The sequence below is a fragment of the Onychostruthus taczanowskii genome, unplaced genomic scaffold, assembly GCF_017590055.1.
Source record: "Onychostruthus taczanowskii isolate IOZ18803 unplaced genomic scaffold, ASM1759005v1 scaffold30, whole genome shotgun sequence".
Lineage (NCBI taxonomy): Eukaryota > Metazoa > Chordata > Aves > Passeriformes > Passeridae > Onychostruthus > Onychostruthus taczanowskii.
The window spans coordinates 2,186,880-2,211,298 of NW_024500350.1; the positions used below are offsets into that span (position 1 = coordinate 2,186,880).

Below are 24,419 nucleotides of genomic sequence, written 5' to 3' on the forward strand. Positions count from 1 at the left end.
GCACAGTTGTAAATATAATGACTTTAATAAACACATGGGAGGAAGACAAGTCTCTCCTTCACCAACTTGCTCTCTGAAGAAACTGCACCTAATAACACTCCAAGAAATCCAAAAATTCCTTGCTCTAACAAGACTGATGGGTTGTTTAAAATCAATTTTACTCCAGCATATTACAAAACTAGGCATGAAGACTAAGGGAAGGAAGCAACTATTCAACCTATTTCACAGCTTGTACCTTACCAGGACCCAAACCAGCTGGTTCCTGCACAGGAATCAAGAGGATAATTTAACCAGAACTAGGGCTGGAAGATATAGACATCCTGTCAGATGTCACAGAGTATCTCAAACTATTGTTTTAGCCTGTAAATGTGCTTGGACATGACAGGACAGTTATAAACTCTTCTATAAAGACAGGTGCCTGAAGGGTTTCTAATTCCAGCACAGTGAACTGCTTGCAGTCTGTGCTCAGGGAACGATGACATGAATGATGCAAATGAAGCATCCTCACAGGGCTCCTCTTTCTGACAACCCAGCAATACTCACAGTGACAGATCCCAGACTGTGGAGCAAGCTGGAAGTGAAGCTCAGAGTTGGGGATTTGCCTTTTAAGACACAGAGGAAGTGGCTCCAGATACAGCGTATCATTTCCTGAGGAGGGAAGCAGAGGACATCAGCCAGTTAGAGACTCATTCCGTGGAAGATGAAGGGAGAGAAGGGAAAAAGGGAGTATGACATTACCTGCTTTCACTTTCAACACAGGGATACACTGTAAGATAGACATCAGCCTCTGTGGGAACTTGTTACCTGATACAGTGCTGGTGTTCAGGGAAAAGCATTTCTTTCCCTTTCCACTGATTGCTAACAGTCAGTCTGATTGTTGAATTGAGAATTCACTGAAACTACCTCTTGTCTACCCAAAAACACAGAAATTAATTCTGAAGTGAGTTCATTTCAAGTGAATCAGTTGTCACTTTTGGTGTTTTTATCCTTGGATTGTGTAGTTTGAGGCCTTTGAGTTCCCATCACCATGCTGCAAATCAGCTAAAGGATGGGGTCCCTGTGGTGAGGTGACTTGCTCAAGGTTACTTACAGAGGCAATGATAACATCAGAAACAAAGCCAAGGTGCCCTGACTACTCCATTCTTACAAAGGAATTGTAATGGAACAGAAAGAAGGAGATATTTTGCAAAATTAAAATGTCCAGTTGGCACCCTTCATTTTCTACACAGATATGTTTCAGAGAGAGTCTGGATGGCAGTAATCAATCCAAGCACTAGAGCTGTGTGTTTTCCTGTGGCAATCCTAAAGCCAGCAAAACCAGGATTGAATTACTGTGTTATTTTACTGCTTTTTAGCTGTTATTCTGGAATACTGTGACTGCAGAGCACTTCCCCCAAAGTTCCTCAAATCATGTTCCCTGGACCCTAATGGTTAGTATGCAAAACAATCTGGAGCTATCACCAAGAAAAAAAATGCTCTTATTTAAACCAGTTTCTTCTAAGCAAAAATGTTACAAATGGAAAGAAACAGATCTCCTCAACAAGGCAGATCAGCTAAAATCACCCCCATTTAGTATCTGAAAAACATCTCAGCTAAATGATGAACTGGCAAAGAAAAGCAACAAAATATTCAGCAAAGGAAACACGTGTGTGCACCCATGTGCACTCCTCTGAGTGACTGGGAGCAAGGAGACAGGAACTGATTCTTATCATATCAAGGGATTTTTAATCACTCCTGGAGTCCATCTGCCTCCTCATGGAAAGGAGGGTCTCTTAACTCCAGATAGAGAAGTATCTTTCCTCTACCCATCTGTTTAACCTGGATGATGCAATTTACAGAGTGGCCAGAGTAGTTCCTTCCCTAGAAAAAAGGCTCCTGAATGTTTAATTGCCCCAGCTCTGGAAGCACCAATAATGTGCTTAAGCCTGATAAGAAGCCTATGGAGCAGGATCAGACTTTTAAAAAGCCTGAAGATCCCATGGCCCCTCTGCAGTTTGGTCTGGATGCTGACCACTGTTCCCTCTGGGTTTTAGTTTTGGCTTGAACAAACTTTTTCTGGTACAAGCAAAATACTTCACTTCGTTCAGACACACACCATACAAAGTTTATTTTACTTCTAGAACAGGACTTGAAAGAGGTACAGTCTCCAGGACAGAAAAATTTGATTTCAAACCATTTGCAATATTCAGAAAAGCCCAACTGGACCCAGTATTGAGGTCACCTCAAACTCTAGTCAGCACAGCAGTATTTACATGGGGAGATGGAGGGCAAAGACATGCAACCTGCATGCACAGCAAATTAAAGCAACAAATGAGTGACAATGGACAACTGACACAAGTAAAAAGGGTCTAGCAACAAGCAGGAGATCAGAGAGGAAGGGAAAGGATATCATGAAGTTCTGCAGTGAAGATGGAGGAAAACAATTCATAATAATAGTACCTGAGAAGATACCATCTCTGTGTAGCTGCTGAGAGTGTCCTCTGAAAACTTAGCAAGCTGCAGCAAGAGAAGAGACCAGTTACTATAATTGTGCTCAGAAATGTGCCATGAGGAACATCCTTCCCACAGGATGTGCCTTCAGGGAGGAGAAAGCAGGAGTCCTGCTCTGTGGGAATCGCTGTACCAAGGCAGACCGATAACTCATCAAAGCAATTACGTCTTTAATGGACTCTGTTTTTGTCTACTTGTGAAGCACAGGCAAAGTGCTTGGTGCTGTACATCACAGAGGAACACACAGTCATTACCTAAATGTCTACAGAGAAAATAATAGCAATTAGACCCAGAGGAGGATCTTTCTGGGTGGCTATTTTTAGTTAGAAAGAGCCAGGATTGAGTGATCGGATTTTAACTTATATGGGTCAGTTACAGGAAGGAGGCTGGAAGATGGGTTGGAAAAGCAGGTGCCTGGAACACAATGGACACAGAGGACTGAGGCAATATGAATGGGATGTGGAGAGGAAATGAAAAGAAATTATAGCAGGGCACCACCACGGTGCTCTTGGAATTACCCTGAGAAATTCACTAACTCGATTTTAGCATTCAGCACAAAGGTATTCCACACTAGATGTAGTCTTGAAAAAGTTTAAATTTAAGCCTATTAACAAACACAAGTGACCACGGCAATTACATTTATATGTAAATAAAACTATAGCCCAAATAATAATGCATATCTGGCATTTGAAAAAGGATCAGTTCAACAAAGCTGAAAAAGCCAAGAGAAATATGTCAGAATTCATTTAAATTGAGAACTACGAAGGATAATTAGGAACTGTTTAAGAATATTTTGTTACAATTTTAAAAAAGCAACAATCCCATAGTAAAAATAAGAGACCAGTTTTAGAAAAATAGAAGTAAGAATTAACATAAAAAATAAGGAAAAGTATACCAGTTGGTAATTAAAACCAGACCACTGCTTGTTAAAGACAGTGAAATTGCAAATGACATTGTAGGCAAGGCAGACGTGTTAAATAAATATTGCTATTCCTTATTCAGTGATACAATCATACCATATGATAACTATGAAATATTTTCCATTCCAACACCAGCTACAGAAAGTAAATATGTTTAAATTAGCAGGTCTGGACAATGACTGTTACTGCTGATTTTGCAGAAGGCTTGAACTATGGATTAAGTCCCAGTTCAATGGAAGTGGTGCCAATGCCCAAAAAGGGAAGGAGAACCATCCAAGTTACCACAGGACCCCAGACAGACTTTGATTTCAGACAGAATAAAAGAGCAGCTAATATGAGACTCCATTCAAAGAAAAGAAGTGGAATAATACAATCAGTGCCAAACACCACAAATATATGAGCAGCAAATCTCCCTAAACTATTGTGATATCTTTTTTGACAAAATTACAAATTTGTCTGATAAAAGTACTGCTTTTGACATAGACCATTTGGTAATTTAACTTGATTCTAAATGCTTCACTAGTTTTCTAATGAAAATACCAAAGTAATAGGGCCCATGCTATATATTAGAAACAGACTATCTCTAAATGGAAGAGAAACAGAAAATATTTGCAATGATGTTTTACTACCTCAAGCAGGGACAAATCTGGGTATTTTGTTAATAACCTGAGAGAAAACTAAAAACAACATATTACTGATAGAGATTGTAAAGGATACAAAGTTTAGGGCAGGGTGCAATGTAAAGAGGACAGATCACTGTCACAGAACAATATGGATTGCTTGGGCAGTATGCAAAAACATGTATCCCAACAGGCACAAAACTAAGGCTGTGTATTTAGGTGCAGAAAATGGAGGTTGGACTTACAGGATGAGGATTCTGCAGCTGAACAAAGCCTGGTCTTTTAAAGCAGTGGCTGAAAGATCTAATGGGATCCTTTGTTGTAAAAACAAGGGAACACAGAGCATAAAGTCCAAATTATTCTGAAATTTATCAAAAGCACAGCTATTACTGGAATATTTTGTGGGGTTTGAGATTCATAACCCTACAGTGTTCCTGAAACAGTGGAGAAAGCTAAGAGGAATGCCAAGAGAAAGATCAGAGGTTTGGAAAATATGCTTATAGTGCCTCAAGGTGCTTGAACTGTTTACTTAGCCAGAGATGGTAAAAAGGAATGTGAATAGTTACAACAGACCAGAATTTTGATTGACATGCTCTTTGCTCTTAAATCTAGGATACAAAAGATGTAAATTTTCCAAGGGCTGGAAATCAGATACTGCAGAAATTCCCACTAACACAGATTGTCCATTTTGAGCAGTGAAGGTAAATAATTACTGACAAAACCTATCAGAGGCAGCACAAATGTTTTCAAACCAACAGCAAATTCTTCTCTAAAAGGAATGTTGCAGCAGTCCAACTGTAGTAATGAAACTTGAGGCAGGGGCTTGTTCAGGGAGGGCACTGGTTTGTGTCCTTCCAGCCAGTCACAAAGGTCACCTCTGGCCTTGAAAAATTGGGAATCAAACAGCTTGAACATGATAGGAAGGGCAAGAAGGTGGAGAAGCAGCCAAGTTGCCACCAAGTAGGCCATGTGATTGGAGAGGAGAAGGGTCTTACCTGCTATGTTTTGAACAGAGAAGAGAGAAGGAAGGAAGGAAATAGAGAGGCCAAGTGACTGCCCTGGTCAGGGGGTGAGCGACCAAGGCATGTCACAGCAGCTGCTCTGCAGCAGCAAGATGAAGGAGCATATCTGAGATGCCACAGAAAGAGCTGGCTGGACAGACAGAGTTTCCTGGACAAGAAAAAAGAGAAGACAGGAAAGGAAAAAAAGGAAGGAGCAAGTATGAGTGACAGGGCAAATGGGAATGTTGAGAATGATGAAGCAAGGAATCCAAGGAGCTCTGGCTTTTCCCAGCTGGACTGCAAATTGTGAAGGGAAAGAGGGCAGTTTCAAAAGTAGAAACCAAGTGATGCTGAGAATGGGTAGGAAAGGAAAAGTGGTGAAAACACTGAGAAGAGATTATAAAGGTACAAATGCTGCTAAGGAATGTAACGTGACCTTCCTCCCAGGACACGGGCAGCTTAGTCATGTTCAGCTAGAGAGAAAAGAATAGAAAACACAGACCCAGGGCCACAGAGGCCAAGGAAGGACAAGAAGGAGAGAGAAACTCTGTCCAAGTAACAGAAATCAGCACAGAAGACAAACACAGCTCTGTGCCACCGGCACAGAAGAAGGGACACGCAACAGCACATCCAGCTCAGGACCACATCCCATCAGACCACCAAACTCCACTGCCCAAAGCAGCACAGCCACCAGAAACTGCTCTTACTCCCTGACCCACTCAAAGGCCACGCCTGCAAACAAAGCCCCAGAGCCTCAGGAAAGGATTGTTCAGCCCACAAGGCATTACAGAGGATATGATGCATCTCGTTCCTTCTCAGTGGCTACACATTGCCCAGTTAGAGCCACCACAGGGCATTTATCTCCATGTTGACCCCTCTGTCAAACTGTATTTATCTGACAGAAAACACATGCCTTGAAGAGTACTACGGAATCACCAGAGCTTCCTATCACCTTGGGACATCTGTAGAGAGGTTGAAAAAATTAAAGCATCTGTTCAAGAAGTAATATTGCACTCCAGGGAGAGGGGACAACAGCTGGGACAACCAAAGATCCAGCAAGGTTTTACAAATGTGGACACATCTGCTGAATTTTCACTTCACAGAGCCTTTTTGTCTCCTGCCCTTGTCTCTGCAATGGTTTCATGTGGAGAGAAACCTACCAGTGAGGTGGAGGAGGCCTTGCTCATCTGGGCCAACACTCTGGCTTCTCCAAAGGCTGTAGCAAGGATCCACAGGACAGGAAAGAGCAATGGAAGGATGGGTAAGACACCATTCACCTGAAAAAAAAAAACTTGTGATCACCAACAAGCACAGAGACAACAAGAAGTCAAAACCTCTCACATGACATCTTTTCCACCACAGTGAGAGAACAGGGATAAAAGGCCAGGGCAAGAAGGAAGGGGACTGGAAGCAGTGCCAAACAGTGCACACCTTAGGGGGGTTTATTGAAGGAGGCCACGAATCAATCACACCAACTTGCAGCTGTTTTTTCTACTGAATTTGGTGTAAATACTAATGAGTTTAAAGGCAAAGGATACCATATATATAGATATAGATAAACACATACATGGCAAACGAGAGAGCAAAACATTTAAAGGTAAGTCTGTAAGGGAAGTGCTGATGTCCTCCTCCACTGCATGCTCCTGGATCCAGCATGCTTCCAAATTCAGGAAGCACAGGATGCTGTCATAGGATGAATTAAGTCCTGACAGAGGGAATCCATCTCAGCAGTGCTCTGGAGAGGAGGTGTAGTGAAGCTCAGACCTCTCCTTTACCTGCAGCTGAAGAAGAGTGTACTGCCAGGAAGCAATTCCAGGAGCTTGGAAAATGAAGCGCACGGCATTGGTGATCAGGAATCCAGCCTGCAATTCAGAGATGACACTGTCACCTAACCACTGGCACTTGCAGGGAAGGTGTTTTGAGTGCCTTGTAACATTCCCAGCCCTGGGGAAAGTATGAAAAATCTATTTTTGATCTGCTGCTGCAGTTCCTCCCTCTACTCTCATGGTTGTGTGGCTCAGCATCTCTGAACTGCTCAAGGTACACACAGAGTCAGCTGCATGAGTGAGCCTGGCCACAACTTCCTGTTGATGGCTGCAATTCTTCAGATTTATTGACAAAACATGGCTATTCTCAAGGACAAAGGCTTGGAATGAGACCTACCAGCACGATAGGGACAGCATATTTCAGCATCACTGACTGTACAGTGAACCTCTCATTATCCAGGGCTGTCACAGGCCGTGACAGAGCCATTTCCAGGCACCACCTAAAAAACAGAAAACAGCTGGAAATTTCAGCAACCAAGACCCTAATCCTTCACTTTCCTGGGGTATAAACCTCCTAGCAGAGCTGATCAGAACACTGTGCTCAGCCTATGCTATGAGGGAGGGCTGTCAAAAGCCAACATCTACAATAAGAGTGAGGCACTTAGCAGGGTAAATTAGCAGTATTGCCAAGAAAACTTCTCAGGTCTCCTCACCTGCTTAGCAGGAAGGCAGCAACAAGGACACAGACAGCTGGCCAGGCACTGTGCCCCACATTTAACCCACCTGACATTATCAATTATTGGGGTTTTCAACACACGGAAGAGACGATAGAGCTGAGGATTCTGAGGTCCCTTCTTCACTTCTCCCCTCGGGGAGGGCGGGGGTGAGAAAGGTGGAAATAGATCTCCAGGCTCCAGAACTATGTGCTCATCATCCTAGAAGAAAGGTCAGAGAGCCCAAAGGCTCGTGTTAAAGTACATCTGGTAATTTCATGAGAATTGGCATTTGGAGTGAAAGTTGCAACTAAAACCACCAAAGGTAAATTTCAAGCTTTAAACTTTTTCTAACCTTCTTCAAGCAGTAAAATCTTTGTATAGATCTTGTAAGTGAGTAGTTAATTTACTTCTACATCAGATATTTTATATCACCTTCTTTTATAACAAATCAGTAGTAAGGAGAAGGTCAAAGCAGACAAACTTTACTTCTGCACATAAAAAGCAGGATAAAGGATGAGGTTTGTATGTCATATTATCCTGCTGGATAGATTCACTCCACTTATATTTAGCAGCACATTACATTTTCCCCTTGACCTGAGAGAGGAGGAAATATGGTGCTTTTGTATAATATTAGTGTCTCCTGTCCAGTGGGTTTGGGAGTTCATGGAGAAGATGCAGCCTGGCTAGCTCTGCACTGTCCTTGACTGAACTGGAATTTCAAGCTATTTTCAAGGTCAGAAGAAACCAAACACTCCAATAATTTGTACTCTGGGAATTAAAGTATTAGCATGAAAAACCTGGGAAATAAATTGTTACAGGCCAGGGAAATTACACAAGCAAGTTACCTTAATCCCTCTCAGAGAAGCAAATGATTCCTGGCCTGGCCTCAAAGCCACAACATCTCCTTCCACCAAGAGGCTCACGGGCAGGTTGACAAGATGCCCATCCCTGTAGGCCCAGTGAAGGGACCAGGATGGGGCATAAGGCATGTGAAGGTCAGGGTACATGGAGTCTGGCCATTTCACCTCTTTGCCAAGTGTATCTGAAAGCACAAACATGAAAGAATGAAGTGGTAGCAATTCTGGATTTACATCCTGTAGTGGTTAAGTGGTTGTAAGTTCCCCAGTGCTAAGTTCAGCCCATTCCCATGGTCTCTTATCATCCCACTCTTCCTCCTTGATGGCTTTTCCCTTCTCTCTCCACTCAGTATTCAAAACTAAAGTCATTTAAAAACCTGTACAACAGAAAAGCTAAAGACTGTCCTTAAAACTGCCCCAAAGAAATGAACTGCCCCCTCAGGTCCCAAAGCCCCTGCTGAGAGGATGCTCATGCACAGAAATTTATTTCCTTCTGCTCCGTGTTGTGGTACAACCCCACGTGTTCTCCCCTCCTCATCTGCTGCAAGGCAGATATTTTTGTAAGGATATGAGGATTTGAATACTCCAAAGCACAGCCATAACAGACACCCACCTGCTAACACACAGCTTGGAAGCACATGGCCACATGACAGCTCAAAATAACTATTTTACAGGACAGGCATGAGGAGAACACACTTCCCACAGCCTGCTTCTGTGCAACACGGGGGAAGGTTAGCAAGCTTAATTAGGAATGCATGTGATCAGGTTTGGGGAAAGATTCTATGGGTGGAAAACACAAGTGCAAATGGGACAGATGAAGGAGACCTCACCATTTATCTTATCAACGATGGTCTGAAGCCTCCTCTCCACCTCTCTGCACTTCAGCCTCTCTTGACGCCCGATCATGAGGAGATCCAAGAGGAGCAGGAGGAAGAGTGCCAGTGCATTGACTATCTCAGCACCTTGGCTTCACACAGCAAAACAGGAGGAAGCAGAATGCACATGAGGTTTGAGTAAACAAGCAGAATACACTGCCAGACACCCACAGAGATAAACACTCAACTGCCTGGTTGTTTATTTCCACATTTCACAGGTTCATGGCTCAAAAAGAAACACATGATCACACTTCTTTAGGATAAAGACACTAGAGAGGTCTGAAAGGACCCATAATACAAATATGGCCAGTGCATGTATAGCACACTAACTTATCCCATGAGCCACTAATTTCTTCAGTTTCAAAATACTTCCTAACTATGATAGTGCCTTAAGAGTCTTAAAGATCTAGGAATGCTGTAGGAAAAAAAAAACCCTCAGTCTCTCCTATTAGAAGTAGAATTAAGGTCTATTAGAAGTAGAATTAAGTTGGCTGAAGTTCTGTGAAAGGGACTGATAGGCAATTACCAGTGTGACTATGCTGATACCTAGATATCTGGACAGAATGAGAGACAACACTTATGTCAATCACAGACAGTACTAAGATGATATAAAACCTCCACCTTGCTTCAGTTAAGCAGCACAGGAAGCTTTGCTCACCTCCCCTGTGGCTGGCTCCCATAGCAGCACAGCAGCAGCAGCACTGCCAGCAGCATCAGAGACGCACCAGGCCAGTGGAAGCAAGAGCAGCGGTTACCATGGTACAGGAAACTGCTCCTCCACACCTCCTGCAAAGGGAGAGCAGCAGACAGTCAGCACTCATGGAATACAGAGCCAGACGTTTGGAAAAGCAGAGTGAGAAAGGGTGAAGACAGCAGCTGGTGCTCCAGGGAGAACAGAACTTTGCAAAAGCCCTGAACATGACACAGAGCACCCCAGATCCTTTGTGTGAATCCTTCAGCACCAATGCATACTCAGCTGGTGAGTCTGGGTCAACACTCTCTGCTTTTCTCTTGACTGGAAGAATGAAAAGCCTTCTGTGCCAGGCTGTCCCATTGTCACTGACCAACCAAGGAACACTTTCAAGCTTCTGCATAAACACTGGCACTTTGTATTCAACACACATCCCAGGCAAACACAGGGGACAAGGGGAGACTGTTGAGCTTCAGAGCTCTTTTATCTCCACCTGAGATGGACCCTCTAAACTCACTGCCCATAGTGGCTCTTGAAGTCCTGAGATCCTTCACAGGGCAAGAGGCATCTTCCCACAGAGCTTTGGCATCCAGGAGAGAAGTGCTCACATGAACTCACCCTTAGATTCCTTGCTTTGTTCCCAAGGACTTCAACATCCCAAATTCTACACCCGGACATTCTTGGGGGGAATGCAGCCAACTTCTGTTTAGCCCTCATCTTTACTTTGAGAAGGGAAGACCAAGTGCCCAACTTGTACTGTTTGGTGCCTCACCTTCCATGACGTCCCTTTTTTCCTTTCCTTCTGATGGCCCTCCAGCAGTGCTGACAATTGGTCTCTCAGGATTGTGAGGGCTTTCTTTGTGGTAAGGCCCAAACTTGAGGTCATCTCATCCTGAAGTGCCAGGAAAATAAACTGGTTAGTGCTTCCGTGTTTTTTTTTAGGCTTTTTCCTGGTGGCTGACAGAGCATCCCAAACTTGAGGTCATCTCATCCTGAAGTGCCAGGAAAATAAACTGGTTAGTGCTTCCGTGTTTTCCTTTTAGGCTTTTTCCTGGTGGCTGACTGAGCACGTGGCTGTGAATGTCCTGCACTCATCACCAGCCTGATTCTCCATTTTCCTGAAATCATCTTCCCTCCTGTGAACTTTAGACTGCTGGCTGGAATTAGAGCACTTAGATAGTATCAAGTAAACAAACCGGTCCTGACTGTGCTGATAAATACTTTATCAAAGCACAATACCAAGTCATTTCTGTGAAACAAGATCTAATCAGTAGAGGCTGAGGACAATACAAACAGAGGTTATGCAGGCTTGAACTGGTATCAGCTTGTAGAGACAACAGAACACGGTTATGGTAGAATTTTAATGATACAGGATGAATTTTACTAACAATAGTAAAAACTAAGTAGTAGAATATCTGCAATTCAAAACAAGAGTGGTACAATTTCCACAACTGCTTGCTACAGATTTCTGTTTGTGAGTCCTGCCTCTGTGGCTACTTTGGTGCATAAGCTCCCAGATTTAAAAGCTAGGCCGTAGATCAGTTCAGGACCAGACATGACCCCGCCATCAACTCCTCCTTTTACAAGAGCAAACACTGGAGTTTTAAGTGCTGAACTGCAAGGGAGACATTTGGACTTGCAGGAAGCACAGAGTTCACAGCACTGCTCCCTCAGTGCTCATCAAAGAGGCAGCAGTCCCAAAGGACACATCCCAGGAGTGTGCCATATGGAAAACGCTGCCATAAGATGCTGGTAACAACAAAGTGGGGTAAACACCTGCATTTCTGGGCCAGGAGTATGAGCACTTTCCTTTCTTTCAAATCACAGATTGCAGTGAGGTACTGTGGGCACCAGATCACTGACAGCAAATCAGCAGGGAAGAACAGGCAGGCGTCCATCAGAGGGCTACAGTAGGGAACTGCTAAATAAAAGTTCTCATGGGCATTTCATGTTTTAATACAAACAGATTGAGCATGTACAGCACATAGGATATCCTGCATACAGAAATGTTCATGTGTGTCTTACTGTGCCCAGAGTACAGAACTACTGAACACAAACAGGCAGGAAGTTTGTCCCTCCTGTCCCCAGCAGTGTGACACAGCTGGAGCTCAGGTAGGAGCTGCAGCTCTTCCTGCTCTCGGAGCCCTTCCCAGCCCTGCCAAACCCACCGTGGTCTCAAACTGCAGCAGTTCTGCTCCTCAGGGGCTGCTTGCACACACCCAGCTCTGCAAGTGCAGCTTGGCTCTGATCTACTCTTCCTGTTCCTTAACTGCAAGGTTTCGTGATGAACATTTACTGCAAACTAAACTTGGACTTCAGACTCACTTCCATTGATGGTCCAATCCAAAACTGTAACAGTGTTGAGGAACAGAATGTAAATTCTCTTTCAAATACTATCTATCACACACACACACACACACACTCTTCCCACCTATCAGGGACAACCTGAAACAGCAAATTCTGTCCAGGCAGAGTCCAGCAATGCTGCTTTAGCTGCACTTTTCACAGAACTAAAAATAATTCCGCTGCAGTTTTCATTCTCTGTGTCAGTTTTAGGAATAGAGGAAGCAGTTCTGTGTTGTTCTTGGAAGCAGCCCAGGTAACATCAGCACAGAACTAAACATAGGAGTGTCTCAAAGACTCCCAGAGGAGAAGATGGCAGTGGAGCTGGCACCAGCCGTGCTGCTGCACCACAGAGTGCTGCAAACAACACCGAGCAAGGGATAATCAGGCTTCTCTCTCTTGTCTGACTGCTGCCTGTCCAGGGCAGAGCAAGGCACCCACAGATGTATAAATCCTCCCCAGCGTGGGAAAAGCAGATAAATAAAACACACTGAATGAAAGGCAGCAAAAATAATGGGGACTTGAACTGAAAAGCAAAAAGTCTGCTTAGACATCGAACTGGTTCCAGTGCACTCATCAAGAGCTACAGAAGAAATGAGAGGAAAGCTGTGCTTATGCCAACGTGTACCACAGTCACACAGTGCCTGGAAAGAGAAACTGCCACTGCACAGCACGCAGTGAGCACAAAAAGGCAGCAAATCCAGAGGTAATAAAAAAAGGTCCCTGAAACACCTGCACACCTGCTCCAGACTTTACACAGGAGTTCCCGGGGTTTGGCACAGTGTCAGTCAAGATAAGGGCAGCCACAGAGGAACGTGGCTGTGGTAGGTGACAAAGGACAAGCGCAGTGTGGCAGGGCTGGGCAAGAGGAAGGGCAGGAATTGTTAAACACCCATCCTGACACTTAGAACGTGGAGTATTCGGCAAAGGGTAAACAAACACTGCATTGCTGTGAGCCCCTGGGGGCACAGGGGTAACCTGCTGTGGGAAAGAGCCTGGGACCCAAATGAAAGGGACAGGGAGAAGAGCCACCATGAGCTCCTGGCAAGGGGCAGCTCCAGGTTTTCTCAACAAAAGCTGCCCTGCTGAGTCACCAAGTGCTAATGAGGCATTTTTCAAATGCCCTTAAGGAAACCTTTGGGAAACCCAGGCCTCTGAAGCTGTCCCAGAGGGATCTTTCCAGCCTTTCATCAGCTGCAAGTGCTCTTCCTGCCACAAACCAGAAAGTGAGCACCCCAGGGTGAAGAAGCCGTTCACAGGAGGTGTCAGTTCATTAATAAAACCCTCAACATTCACATCTTTGCTTTGAGAAGTTACACTCAAAGAGAAAGCCGCTAATTTTCCGGTCCAAACAGAAACAGCAAGACACCTTCCCACCCAGCTGCCTCAGCACAGGGCTTCCTCTGAGGAAAACAAAGAAAGAGCAGACAGTAAATTCCAGGTTACAGTGAAAGCAAACCCCTGATGGGTATCACGAGGCATTTTAAAAGGCTGTACTTTCCTTTTGCCTGTGCCTAAAGGCAAAAAGTCCTAAGGACAAAATGAGCAGTTGCTTCCTCCTTTGCCCTGGAGAGCAGAGGAGCCTCTACGTGCACTTAGGGCTCCTCTGGAGCTGACCCCTGCCCTGGCCATCCCAGCCTCAGTGTCAGAGGCACAGCTGGACCAGGTAAAAAGAGGATGATTGCATCCTTCTGCCTTGGGATGATATCAGGGCTCCCAAGAGTTGTGATCTATGGGATGGCTGTTAGGGGAAAAACAGTGCAGGACATTTCCTTTGTGCATGTGATTTTATTTTCTAGAGGCAATGAATGTGCTGAGGTGTGGACTGGATGGGAAGATGAAAAGATGTGTGAATTTCTCCAGTCGTAGTCAATATTCTACATGTTGAATTACTGCTTAGGTTGTCTGAAAACATTAGGAAAAGGGGATCTGGGATAGGTCTTGCAAATGCCCAGGGTTAGGAGCTGGTTTGGCTCTTCAGGAAGGAAATAAGAAGCAGCTCAGAGGCAAGAGTTGAGGAGTCACAGAATCCTTTTCTTTGCCTTGTCCTTTCAGTTGACCCTCCACAGTTTGACAGGAGAAAATAAGTTGTCAAATACCAAGGAGGTTTTTAAATCCATAGCCTTGCCTGGCTCATGGCATATAGGTTCTCTTTGCCTTCCTCAGGGGTTGCAGGAGCATTTTCAGGCTGATTGGTAGGAAGAGTGGTTATTTTCTGATTTTTCCTCCCACAACATGAAGTTGTTCCCGAGCAACACTACCTACCCATGTCTGCTTCCTGCAGCCCACCTTCATCCTCACACAAATTCACCACTGAGCTCTCTTCCTAAAATTCCATCTTGTTCTTTTACACACAGAACCGTTTAAAATTACCTTAAAAGTTCATCAGCCATCTCACACTCTCTGCTACCTGATGAAAGACAGAGGTCTTGCAGCTTCCTTCCAGAGGAACAAAGAAGTAGATCCCAGAATGTGTACAGCGAAATGGACACAAAATATCAATATATTTAAGTCCTCTTGTATTTTCTCACAGCCATTACACATCCATAGTAGCATATTTATTTTTTGTACCAGTAAATGTTGATATACCATGTGCCAAATATTTTTTTTTATAATACAGGAACACAAATATATTCCTTGCTTTCCAGAACAAAGTGGGTTGAATCGTCATCCTCCATCCTCTGTGGATTCAGTCCCTTGCAGAATAAGGGATTCTCACCAAGACTGCTGTACACTTAAGGATAACTGCCTTTACAAAGACTGTTTAAGCAAATAAGTGAACAGAATACAAAATATTTGCTACAAGTTTCAATTCTCATAGACTGCAGATCCACCCTTCTGATTCAGAGTGGTAGAAAATCCCTGCAAGGCAGTTGTCAGACTGTTTCCCTCTTTCCAGGCTGCACTCACTAGGCTCCTTTTATAACACCTCTACTCAATTGCTTTTCAGATCTGAACAGTTGGAGGTGGGAAACTGGGCAGCAGAATGTTCTTCCTTTTCCTGAGAGCTATTTTGCATTCCTTAGCAGAAAAAGAAGGCAGTTTTTAATTTAACAATGTCACTTTGCAGGTGATTAATCTACTTCAGGGATTACACCTCCTGAAATGTAAGCATTATTCACAGCTTCAAAAACACACAATAAGGAGTAACTCCACCAAATATATTTGCATGTATTACTGTAAGTTGAATTCTTGTTTAGGGTTAAGTCACAATATGGCACAAAGTGGGGGTTTGGGTCTGATCAGAAAGGATGACAGACATCAAATACATGACAACACACAATTTCTTGGGGCAGCATTTCATACAGCAGCCTAGTGTTAGAGAGGGATTTATTCTTGCTCTAAAGCATATCACCCATCAGGATGATACAGCTCCTGCAGACCTGCAGCTGCTGACTTAGTGCTCAGATTGCCTGAAATGGCTCATCCCTGCTACAGTGACACAGATGGAACGAGCAGAGCCAATCCATCAGTCAGTCTGGCCAGAAACTTCCCTTTATTACCCCATCCTTGGTCCCAGTCTTGTTTTCTGTCTTTCTTGGTGCTCTCCTGGCTACTTTTTCTAAGAGATCAGACTCCCTGAGTCCAGGCAAGAATGCTTCTCTAGTGACCAAGAATGTTTCTCTAACTACATCAATCATCCCCCCCGACACATTCCTATTCCATGGGATGAATTTTTTATTAAGACTCTGGACTGTCAGGACAGCTGGATTCTCTAATTCCTTCTGCCACTGGTTTCTGCACGACAGTGGGAAAATCAGATACTCCTCTGTGCCTTAGTTTCTCATTCTATGATGGGGCTACCAACTCCCCACCAACTGTTGTAATTGTGAAGATTATAACATTCACCAGCCCACCTGAATGCTACTGGAAAGCTCAGGAAAAACAAATGTATGTTGATATCTGCACAATTCATGCAGCTCCACCAAGCAGACCATGCTCTGCGGGAACCACTGCCTTTAAACCTGGACATGCTGGGAAAAGCACCAGAAGGCATGAGGAACACAGCTATTAAACTTGGTTTGAATGCACCTGACGTGAGCTTGGCAGCCTCAGCTTAGCTGTTGGTGGTCTCAAATCAAGTGAAACAAGCAGAGTCTTCAGCACAGCAGTGCCCAAGTTAATGGAGAGAGCAGTAGGCAGCAACTGTCTCCTCCCTGCCCCATGCAGCCCAGGATGAAAGGCAGCCCAGAGCTCCCGCTGCCTCTGGACAAAAGAACCCCCCCAGCTGGGTAACTGGGTGCCTGCAGGGGCTCCAGTGTGGATGCTTTGAGGCTCACTGACAGGGCCTGCAGATTCCCCCTGCAAAAATACAGAGTTCCAGGAGCTCAAAGCTCTGAGATGTGGCCAAAGCAGCACTCGCCAGCCTGAACCACTGATGCACTTTGCTGTGCACAGGGTCCATTTTAATCCATGCAACAGCATCCACATTTTATGCTCTCCATAAAGCACGGAGAAAAGATGCCAACAGGCACAATCAACCTTTCTACACAGGTAATGCAAAGCCCAGCACTTTGTTTCTCCCAGCAGCAGAGAAAGAGGCAGATGCTCCCCAGGAAACAGCCCAGTTTGGAATTGTACATTCCTCTGTCTGTCCCTTCATTCCTGTTTGGAGCAACAAATCCTCAACCATAGTTACCTGTCCCACCAGGCTGCTGGCAGGAAGAGACAGGGTTTATGCAGCACTTTGAAGCACTATACAATTATTAAGCTTTAATTACTGTAATTTAGCCAGTTGCATTACTCCTCCAAGTTCAGAGAGCAGCTAGGAGTCTGTATTTATCCTGGCTTCAACACACAGCAGTGCTTTATGCCAGTGCAGAGCTCCCTCCAGGGAATGCTAATGCCCCCCCACCAGAGGCCAGCAATGCTCAGAAATCCACAGAACTTCAGTACATCTTTCACCCCCTTGATAGTTTCTTTCCCATCCTCACTTCTTCAGCTGAAGACTTTGGGGACCAAAGCGATGATCCAGCCTGGCAGGTACACTGCCGGACGAATCCCACAGGGATGAGGAGGTTCAACAGTTACAGATCAAAGCCTATAGAAGCAACAGTCAAATTTAAGCCATGAAGCAGAGGGGCAGCAGAGCAGGAGTCAGCAGCTAAAATCCTGTGTGGATCTTCCTATTGGTCCTGGGGTTAAAACTGCAGTTTAAAACAGTTTCTTTTCCCTGTCACTGCCAAAAACAAGCTATTCCCTAGCTAAAATCATCACTCTCTGTTTCATGTCCTGCCATAACCTCCTTCCCCCAAAACCTCAAAGCTCTTCATGCCCCATCACATCAAGCAGGATGCAGACTGGGGAGGGAGACAGGGAAAGCCATTTTGAAATTAAATGTTAAGGGAGAAGAACTTACTTTGCGGCATTTGCCTTGGTGGGGGATCCATAGATCAGCCTGTTTGAAGAGCATCTGGGCTAAATTCCTGCACCACTTCCCCAGCAACTTGCACTGCTGCTGCTCTCCAAAAATGAGAGAGCAAAGAGGGAGAGGGAGCAAGATTGTGCAGAGCCCAGCGCTGCAGAGAATGAGACAGAAGCAGCAGAGTGAAGCACCAGTCTGCTGATTAATTCAGCCTGCTTCCAGTCACGCTGCAGATCCAGCAAGGAGGCGGCGGATGGGGGTGGGGGATGAGGGAGGATGAGGGATGGAAATAGGGGCAGAAAAAAGCAGAGAGGGAAGAAAGTTTGCCCAGGATAGCACCAGATGTCTGTGAGAATGGTTCATTCATCAGATGGAGCCGACACAGTGAGGATCCCTGGGCTCGCTGCCTGCAGAGCTGCGTGTGCATGCACAGGAAGGAATGATGCTGACAGACAGGGGTCTGTGCAAAAGCAGATGGCAAATTAGGTAGGACAAAGTGCTATAAAATATACTACAGGAACACCTGAGAAGGCATGGAAAAAGACTAAATTAAGACCAAGAGACCCTGGAATACTAACTGCCCCACAGATGACTCCTCAGCTTTGGATTCAAGCTCCATTAAAAAATACAAGTATTTGCTATTTAAACAAGCTGAGATGGTTACAGGTCCCATCTGAAGTGTTCTCTCATTGATAAAGAATGCTGCAAAAGCCCCTCTCAGCATCCCATATTCATCCTGAGCCACACAATCTGAACTAATAGGTGCACATAAATGAATGCAGGCATGGCATTCACCATAGCCATGCCTGCAGCTCCACATTTACCTGGGCATGTCACACAGGAGGCAAAGGATAAGTGTAGACAGGGAAGGGCTGGGTGGAAAAACAACAAAGGGATAGAAAGGGGAAGAAGGAATGAGCCTTCTCTCTCATTCTCATCATTTGCAGGAATGTTTCCTTCCCACTTTTGGAGGGACGCACCTTTATAAGTGAGTTTTTATTTAGCTCCTACTTCAGTGCTGTCCTAATTCTGTCTGGGGCTTCCTAGTTCTGCAGAGCAATCACTAAAACAATTGCTTTCATTCCACACAGAAAGGGTAAAGAACTGGCCCAGACAAGCACCACCTCAATAGCTTGCCAAGGATTACAGCTGGCTGGTACCAAACAGGACAGGCACTGCCAAGGCTTCCAGTCTCAGCATACTGTGCAGCTCTGAAGACCACGTACAAGTGTCTGGACTCACCCACCCCACCTGGACAAGCTCTTCCTTTCCTTACCTTTTCTGAGATTCAAATGCCTCATTAGGCACAGCCCATATTCTGTGTTTTAAGCAAGAAGGGCAGACATTAAATGGCCTCAATATTCACAATAAACCCAACACTTGGTCTGGTTATCACTAGTGTGTTGGCACTGAGTTACACATGGGTGTGTAATGTCACAGAGCCAAAGCTGAAGGGAAGCAGACACTTTGTAATTATTTAGTGTAACTTCAGGAGAAAGCAGAACAGAGAAAGAAGCAAAACATCCTTTATCCTTCTGTAGGGCATTTTGTTTACTAGACAACAATTTTACACTGAAAAAAACAAGAAAACGTCCTAATGGCACAATTTTTCTTTCCTGCCTGTTAAGGAACTACTCATCTACTCCTTTCAACACAAAGGAAAAAGGAGACAAAAAAGAAAATATCAACAACAAGACTGGGTAAGAGTGGATAAACCCTCACAATATGCTTGCAAGACCCCTTCTTTATTACAGTGCTTGCTGATCTGTTTCCCATGGCTTTGTACCTTTTGGAGACTCAAATGAAAGTGAATAAAACAACTTGCTTGTGCAATACCAGAAACAGTCCTTGTGCTTCATGCAGTTAGAGGTCCCAAACTCAAAACTCCAGCTTTGGTCATTCACACAAATGGCACCGGATAAAATTGCTGCTTCTTGTTCACTCCACTGCTAAGAGACCTTGCTCTAAAGTGTTTTGTGTAGGGCAGTAATTTGTACTATCTAGCTTCCTTCTGATATCAACTGGTATCAGAAATTGCATTTGGATATACACTTGTGCATTAAATAATATAATGAAAGAGCAGAAGACAAAAACTTGGGATCTGAAGATAAAGTGGGTCTTGGAATAGAAGGCTGAGTATAAAGGCAGGGACTGACCTATACAAAATCTGCAGCATAAATGAGAGAGGCCTGTGGAAAAAGGATCAGTTTGTGAAAAAGCCTTTGGAAGAAGAGCTGTGCTTTTAGAGAACAGCAGGGAATAAACACAGAGACATGGTCACTGGCAGGATGAGAAATGGTAAAGGACTTGGGCCACTTTTCAGTCCAAAGGTAGGACTGTAGCTGTTGTTAGGCAACCTGGAACAAGGACCAACAGTGCTGGAGCTGGAGCAATGTGGAGCACAGCACAGGCTCCCTGAACACGTTTCCAGGCTCTGGCCAGGAGGCACAGGGCTGTATCCAGGCTGCAGCAATTACACTGGGACAATACAGCTCAGTTGTTATGGGTAACTGTGGAATGAATGATGTCAATAATTTTTATTAGTTGTGTGGCTGCAAATCCAGCCTCTGTCTAATGCAACACAAACTCAGGAGCCTCCCACTGTTCTGCAGAAATCAGTGCTGCTTTCTCAGTACGTGCTGAGTGGTCTTAGAGCAGAGATTCTGGCACCTTCCACAAGGATTAAATTCACTTCAGGAACACACAGAAAATTAAAGTCAGAGGAGGAGGAGAAAGAACACGATATGAACACATTTAATTTAAGAAGAATACTCTGCCTTTCTCTGTGGTGTCTGGCTTCTGGCAAAAACTGGAAGGCAGCCTGCATTGCACCTGACAAACTCTGATCCTCAGCCATTCCTGACAAGGGAACTTATCAGCCAGCTGGAGCCAGAGGACAAGTCTCTCATCTGAGTGACAGATGTCTGTGCTGCAGCAGTGCTCTGAGCACATCTCCTGCTCCAGGAGTGCTAACTCTCCATCACATACACACATATTGAAGAGATTGCTTTCAGCCAGATTTGGGACTGATGTTTTCACGTGGGTTCATTTTATTTTTAGCATTTTAAAATAAACCTAGCACATCAAACTTACTGCTGAGGTTACAAAGCAGGTTAATTTGTTCCCTTATTATGGTGTATGTGTCCAAGTTCTTCACTTTGGGAAGGAAGATGGATTCCACCTTAGATGGGGTGGAACGAGGATCTGCAGTATTAAAAAAGAAAAAAGGAGCAAACTCCTTAGCACCAAATAATAATTACAAAATGGTTTGGATTGAAAGGGACCTTAAAGATCATCTAGTTCCAGGCCCCCTGCTTGGGGTTGCTAACAAGTATAAAATCACGGTCTTTCCTCAGAATTCAAAGTAAGTCATAAAACACAGCCTTATGTATCTGTGGGTATTTTTAATTCATATTTAAAAGACTGTGGTGATCTCTTGCCTTCAGTTTTAATAGCTGTTCAGAAAGGAAGGAGAAAAAATTTCAAGAAGTCAGGAGAGCAGGTTAGGACTTGAGAACACCATTATTCCCCCTGTAACCTCCTTGTCAGGACACCTTCCTAATACGCCTTTTAAAGGTCTATTACAACACTGTCCATGCTGCTGCCTGTCCAGCAATTTGATATGATCCTCCTGCACTGTACAGTGAAGAATGTCATATGAGAAAGGTGAGCTAAATATAGTGACCTACAGTGAAAGTGTCCCCACTATGCCCTGCTCAGCTCCCGCACAGAACACACCCCTCTAAACAGTGGTAATTGCATCATCTCTTAAAATGATCAATACCAGATTAGCCCATGATGTCATTAACAAGAGAACACGTAGATAATTGTCCTCATTAGAATGTTAACTCCATGGTAATAAAGCAATTTGATATAAAACAACATAGGTCAAACATGTCCTCTGAGCACTCCAGAACCAAGAGGTCGGGGCAGGAGTGAGCCTGGTCCAGCACAGCTCAGAGCAGAAACCCAGCAAAGAAGCAGCTGAGTAGGCAAATGCCACAGCTGATGTGAAAAACTGCCTTTTAGAAGTCACTTACATTGCTGTAGTATCTTTTGGTCTAGGTGAGTCCCTAACAGGTACTTTGCACTAATGAACAAAACCATTCCTCACCACTGCAAACAAAACAGCAAGGAAGGGATGCACAGAGAAAACAGAGACAGCCAACAGACAAAAGCTCATGATGTGTGGGGAAAGTGACACCAGAGAGAAAAGCCAAGACTGTTCTTTCATCAGAGCTGGCTGAGACCCCAAGTTACCATCAGCAAAACTGGACTCAGATTACTTCATTGCCCTAGTTTATTTAAAAAATTTTTCAGTGAATTCAGCCTTTCAAGTAAAGCCAAGTTGAGTGTCCATGGGAAAGGAGCCCCAGCTTAGAGCACAAAAGAGACACTGCAGTTGTGACAGAGGACACCCCACCTGCACTGTTCCACTGTGGTGCCTCATTCTCCACCCTACAAAGGATTTCTCTGCTGACACAGGGATGTGAAGATGACAGAACTCTCAATTTCCATACTAACCATGGATTATATCACTACATAACAATGCCACCATGTGAATCTTGACCCAAAATAATAAAGACATTTAAAAGGACTCAACACTTAAACTGGGTATGACTGTTATTAGCAAACCTACCTGACACTTCTCCTTGAGATCCATGGCTGTGCAGTTCTGTAAGCATGTCCAGCAAAAGGGGACTGCTCCTCAGGGGAGAATGTCTCCTAGGTAGAGAAGAGCTTGGCTACATTTACCACATCACCATCTGTAGAAACAGAAGGGGAAGCAATCAAGTCTCCCACATTGCTTCCTTTAGGATAAGAAAGTGATGAAATTCACAAAATTCAAATTACAGGATTCGTCTTTAAAAGGAGAACTAGGGAGATAAAAGTCCTTCCAATAGTGCATCAACCCACCCCATAACTCAGAAGCTAAGTTAGCTTAACTCTCCTCAAAATCTGACATCCACAGGTGAATTAAGTTCCCTGCAGTGCAGAGTAAGAGTATGACTATAGTCCTGACAGGCTTTTGGGCAAGCCTCCAAAAAAGGCTGACAAAGCCTGGATTCCACCAGGTGTTGGAGCAAGCTGTCACCCACGGCTATTTGTCTTGTTACTCTTATCTACCAGGAGCTTTGTCCAGCTAATCCCTAATGGAGACAGCAATAATGATTCTTCCATTTGCTGAACTTCACATACAACCTTTGACAAGGCTGTGCTGCTGGGCTGAGCATGGATCTGATCACCAGTAAGTAGGCCAGAACTCCTAAAAATATTGCCAGATGACCACAGATCTAGGCCTTTTCTCTTTTCAGCAAAAGTGGGACTCTAACAGAATTGAGGTAGGAAGCAGCTCTGGAATTCACATCCTTCTTCTAGCTCACCCTCTACTTCCCATGGCATAAATTTCTTCTCCTTCCACCAAATATCTTTTCTGGTGTACATTACTCCAGAGGACTGTCTTACATACAAACACAACATGATACTATAAGACTATGCTATGATTGTTTTGGGAAAGTCTTTCTGTTGTTTAATAATTCCTGGTTCTATTTTTTAATCTCACACAGAAGCTCAGGGCTCGGACATATCCTTCTCCTAAATCCAAACAAACAAGGAAGCAGCTAAATATGCAAATCAACCCAAACCACCCACACACCTACATACAACAGGACTGGCCTTTGCCAGCTGAGATTTATTACCCTGGTTTATACAACACTGCCTTCTTTCAAAGAAGGATTCTGGAGAGTCCATCCTTGTGGCAGTCACCTACAGCACAGCTCTGACAATGCTGCATAACCTCAAGGAAAACAAAAGGCATCAAAAAGCTTACTCAGAAAGCCACTCTGCAGTTAGATATCAGTATTTCCTCTCCTGCAGGCAATCCTGCACCTGCATTCTCGGGGAGAAGGAGCAGGCACTCAATATTCACAGTGCTGGTTATCAAAGACCTGCCTGCAGAACCACAACCAGCACCTTCAAGTGCCATTTTCTGGCTGCTGGGCTGGTAGGCATGAGCCACCAGCCTGGACTCTGCCCTACTTTTCTGTTCTGTGACCCTTTCAATGTGCACACAATGAGGGAATAAAGTTATTTCCAGTCATTTCATATCCCTGCCAGGCCAATTAGCAACTGCAAAGAGAAGATCAGACAAAGTTACTGGAGTGAAGCCGTCAAAGAGATCCTAGCAAAGGGCCAGGAGTGAGAAGGAGGAAAAAGTATTTTTGTGCGTTTGCACACAGCAGTTTAGAGCCTTAGTATCTTGCCTTTAATTTGAGAGTGACTTCTGTATAAGGGAAGGCAAGACAAGATGATTTTAAGGAGAAAACAGTCACTAACAATAAAAGGACCATGATAAATCCACAATCTTTCTTTTTAGTCCCCTCCAAGGTAAGATTTATTAGCTGATCTACAGAAAGACTTATGCACCGTGCTCTCACTTGTTCAAACACAACTAAGAGCCTGAATTTCTCCCCGGATCTGGATTTCAAAAGCATCCACCAAGGGTGGGTGGCTATGGCTAGAGGGCAGGAGGCTGAGCTGGGCAGGAGGCAGAATTTCTGCACTGCCCTCAATGACATTTCGGTTCTGGCAGCAAACTGAAATGTGATCCTGAATGCAAAACACACTAAAGTTCACAGCACATCATCTGCATGCTTAGGAACACCAGCCTGGAGTCCTTCAGTGCTAGGAAGCAGGAAACACACCAACGGTGTTAAAAATACAAAGGATGGGTTGGAAAGAGTGAATATTTCCTGTTTAGAGAAATCCAAAAGCT

The 24,419-nt window shown here is 44.3% G+C and overlaps 1 protein-coding gene across 4 annotated transcripts in view; it reads right to left on the bottom strand.

The window, feature by feature from the left end:
* TMEM94 (transmembrane protein 94) overlaps positions 1–24,419 on the bottom strand; it is a 50,828-nt gene that overhangs the window by 20,453 nt on the left and 5,956 nt on the right. For 2 of the 4 annotated variants that reach the window (XR_005953031.1, XM_041409366.1), the window contains exons 2-12: positions 22,284–22,410; positions 10,709–10,828; positions 9,904–10,031; positions 9,201–9,337; positions 8,359–8,555; positions 7,581–7,732; positions 7,195–7,297; positions 6,807–6,893; positions 6,192–6,308; positions 2,440–2,496; positions 544–648 (exon numbers count right to left, since the gene is read on the bottom strand). Coding sequence is in view for 3 of the 4 variants with exons in the window: in XM_041409366.1 (XP_041265300.1) it covers positions 544–648; positions 2,440–2,496; positions 6,192–6,308; positions 6,807–6,893; positions 7,195–7,297; positions 7,581–7,732; positions 8,359–8,555; positions 9,201–9,337; positions 9,904–10,031; positions 10,709–10,828; positions 22,284–22,307 (1,227 nt within the window). In the remaining variant the exon portion in view is untranslated. The remainder of the gene's footprint in view (positions 1–543; positions 649–2,439; positions 2,497–6,191; positions 6,309–6,806; positions 6,894–7,194; positions 7,298–7,580; positions 7,733–8,358; positions 8,556–9,200; positions 9,338–9,903; positions 10,032–10,708; positions 10,829–22,283; positions 22,411–24,419) is intronic. The other 2 variants (XM_041409368.1, XM_041409367.1) reach the window with 2 other exon arrangements.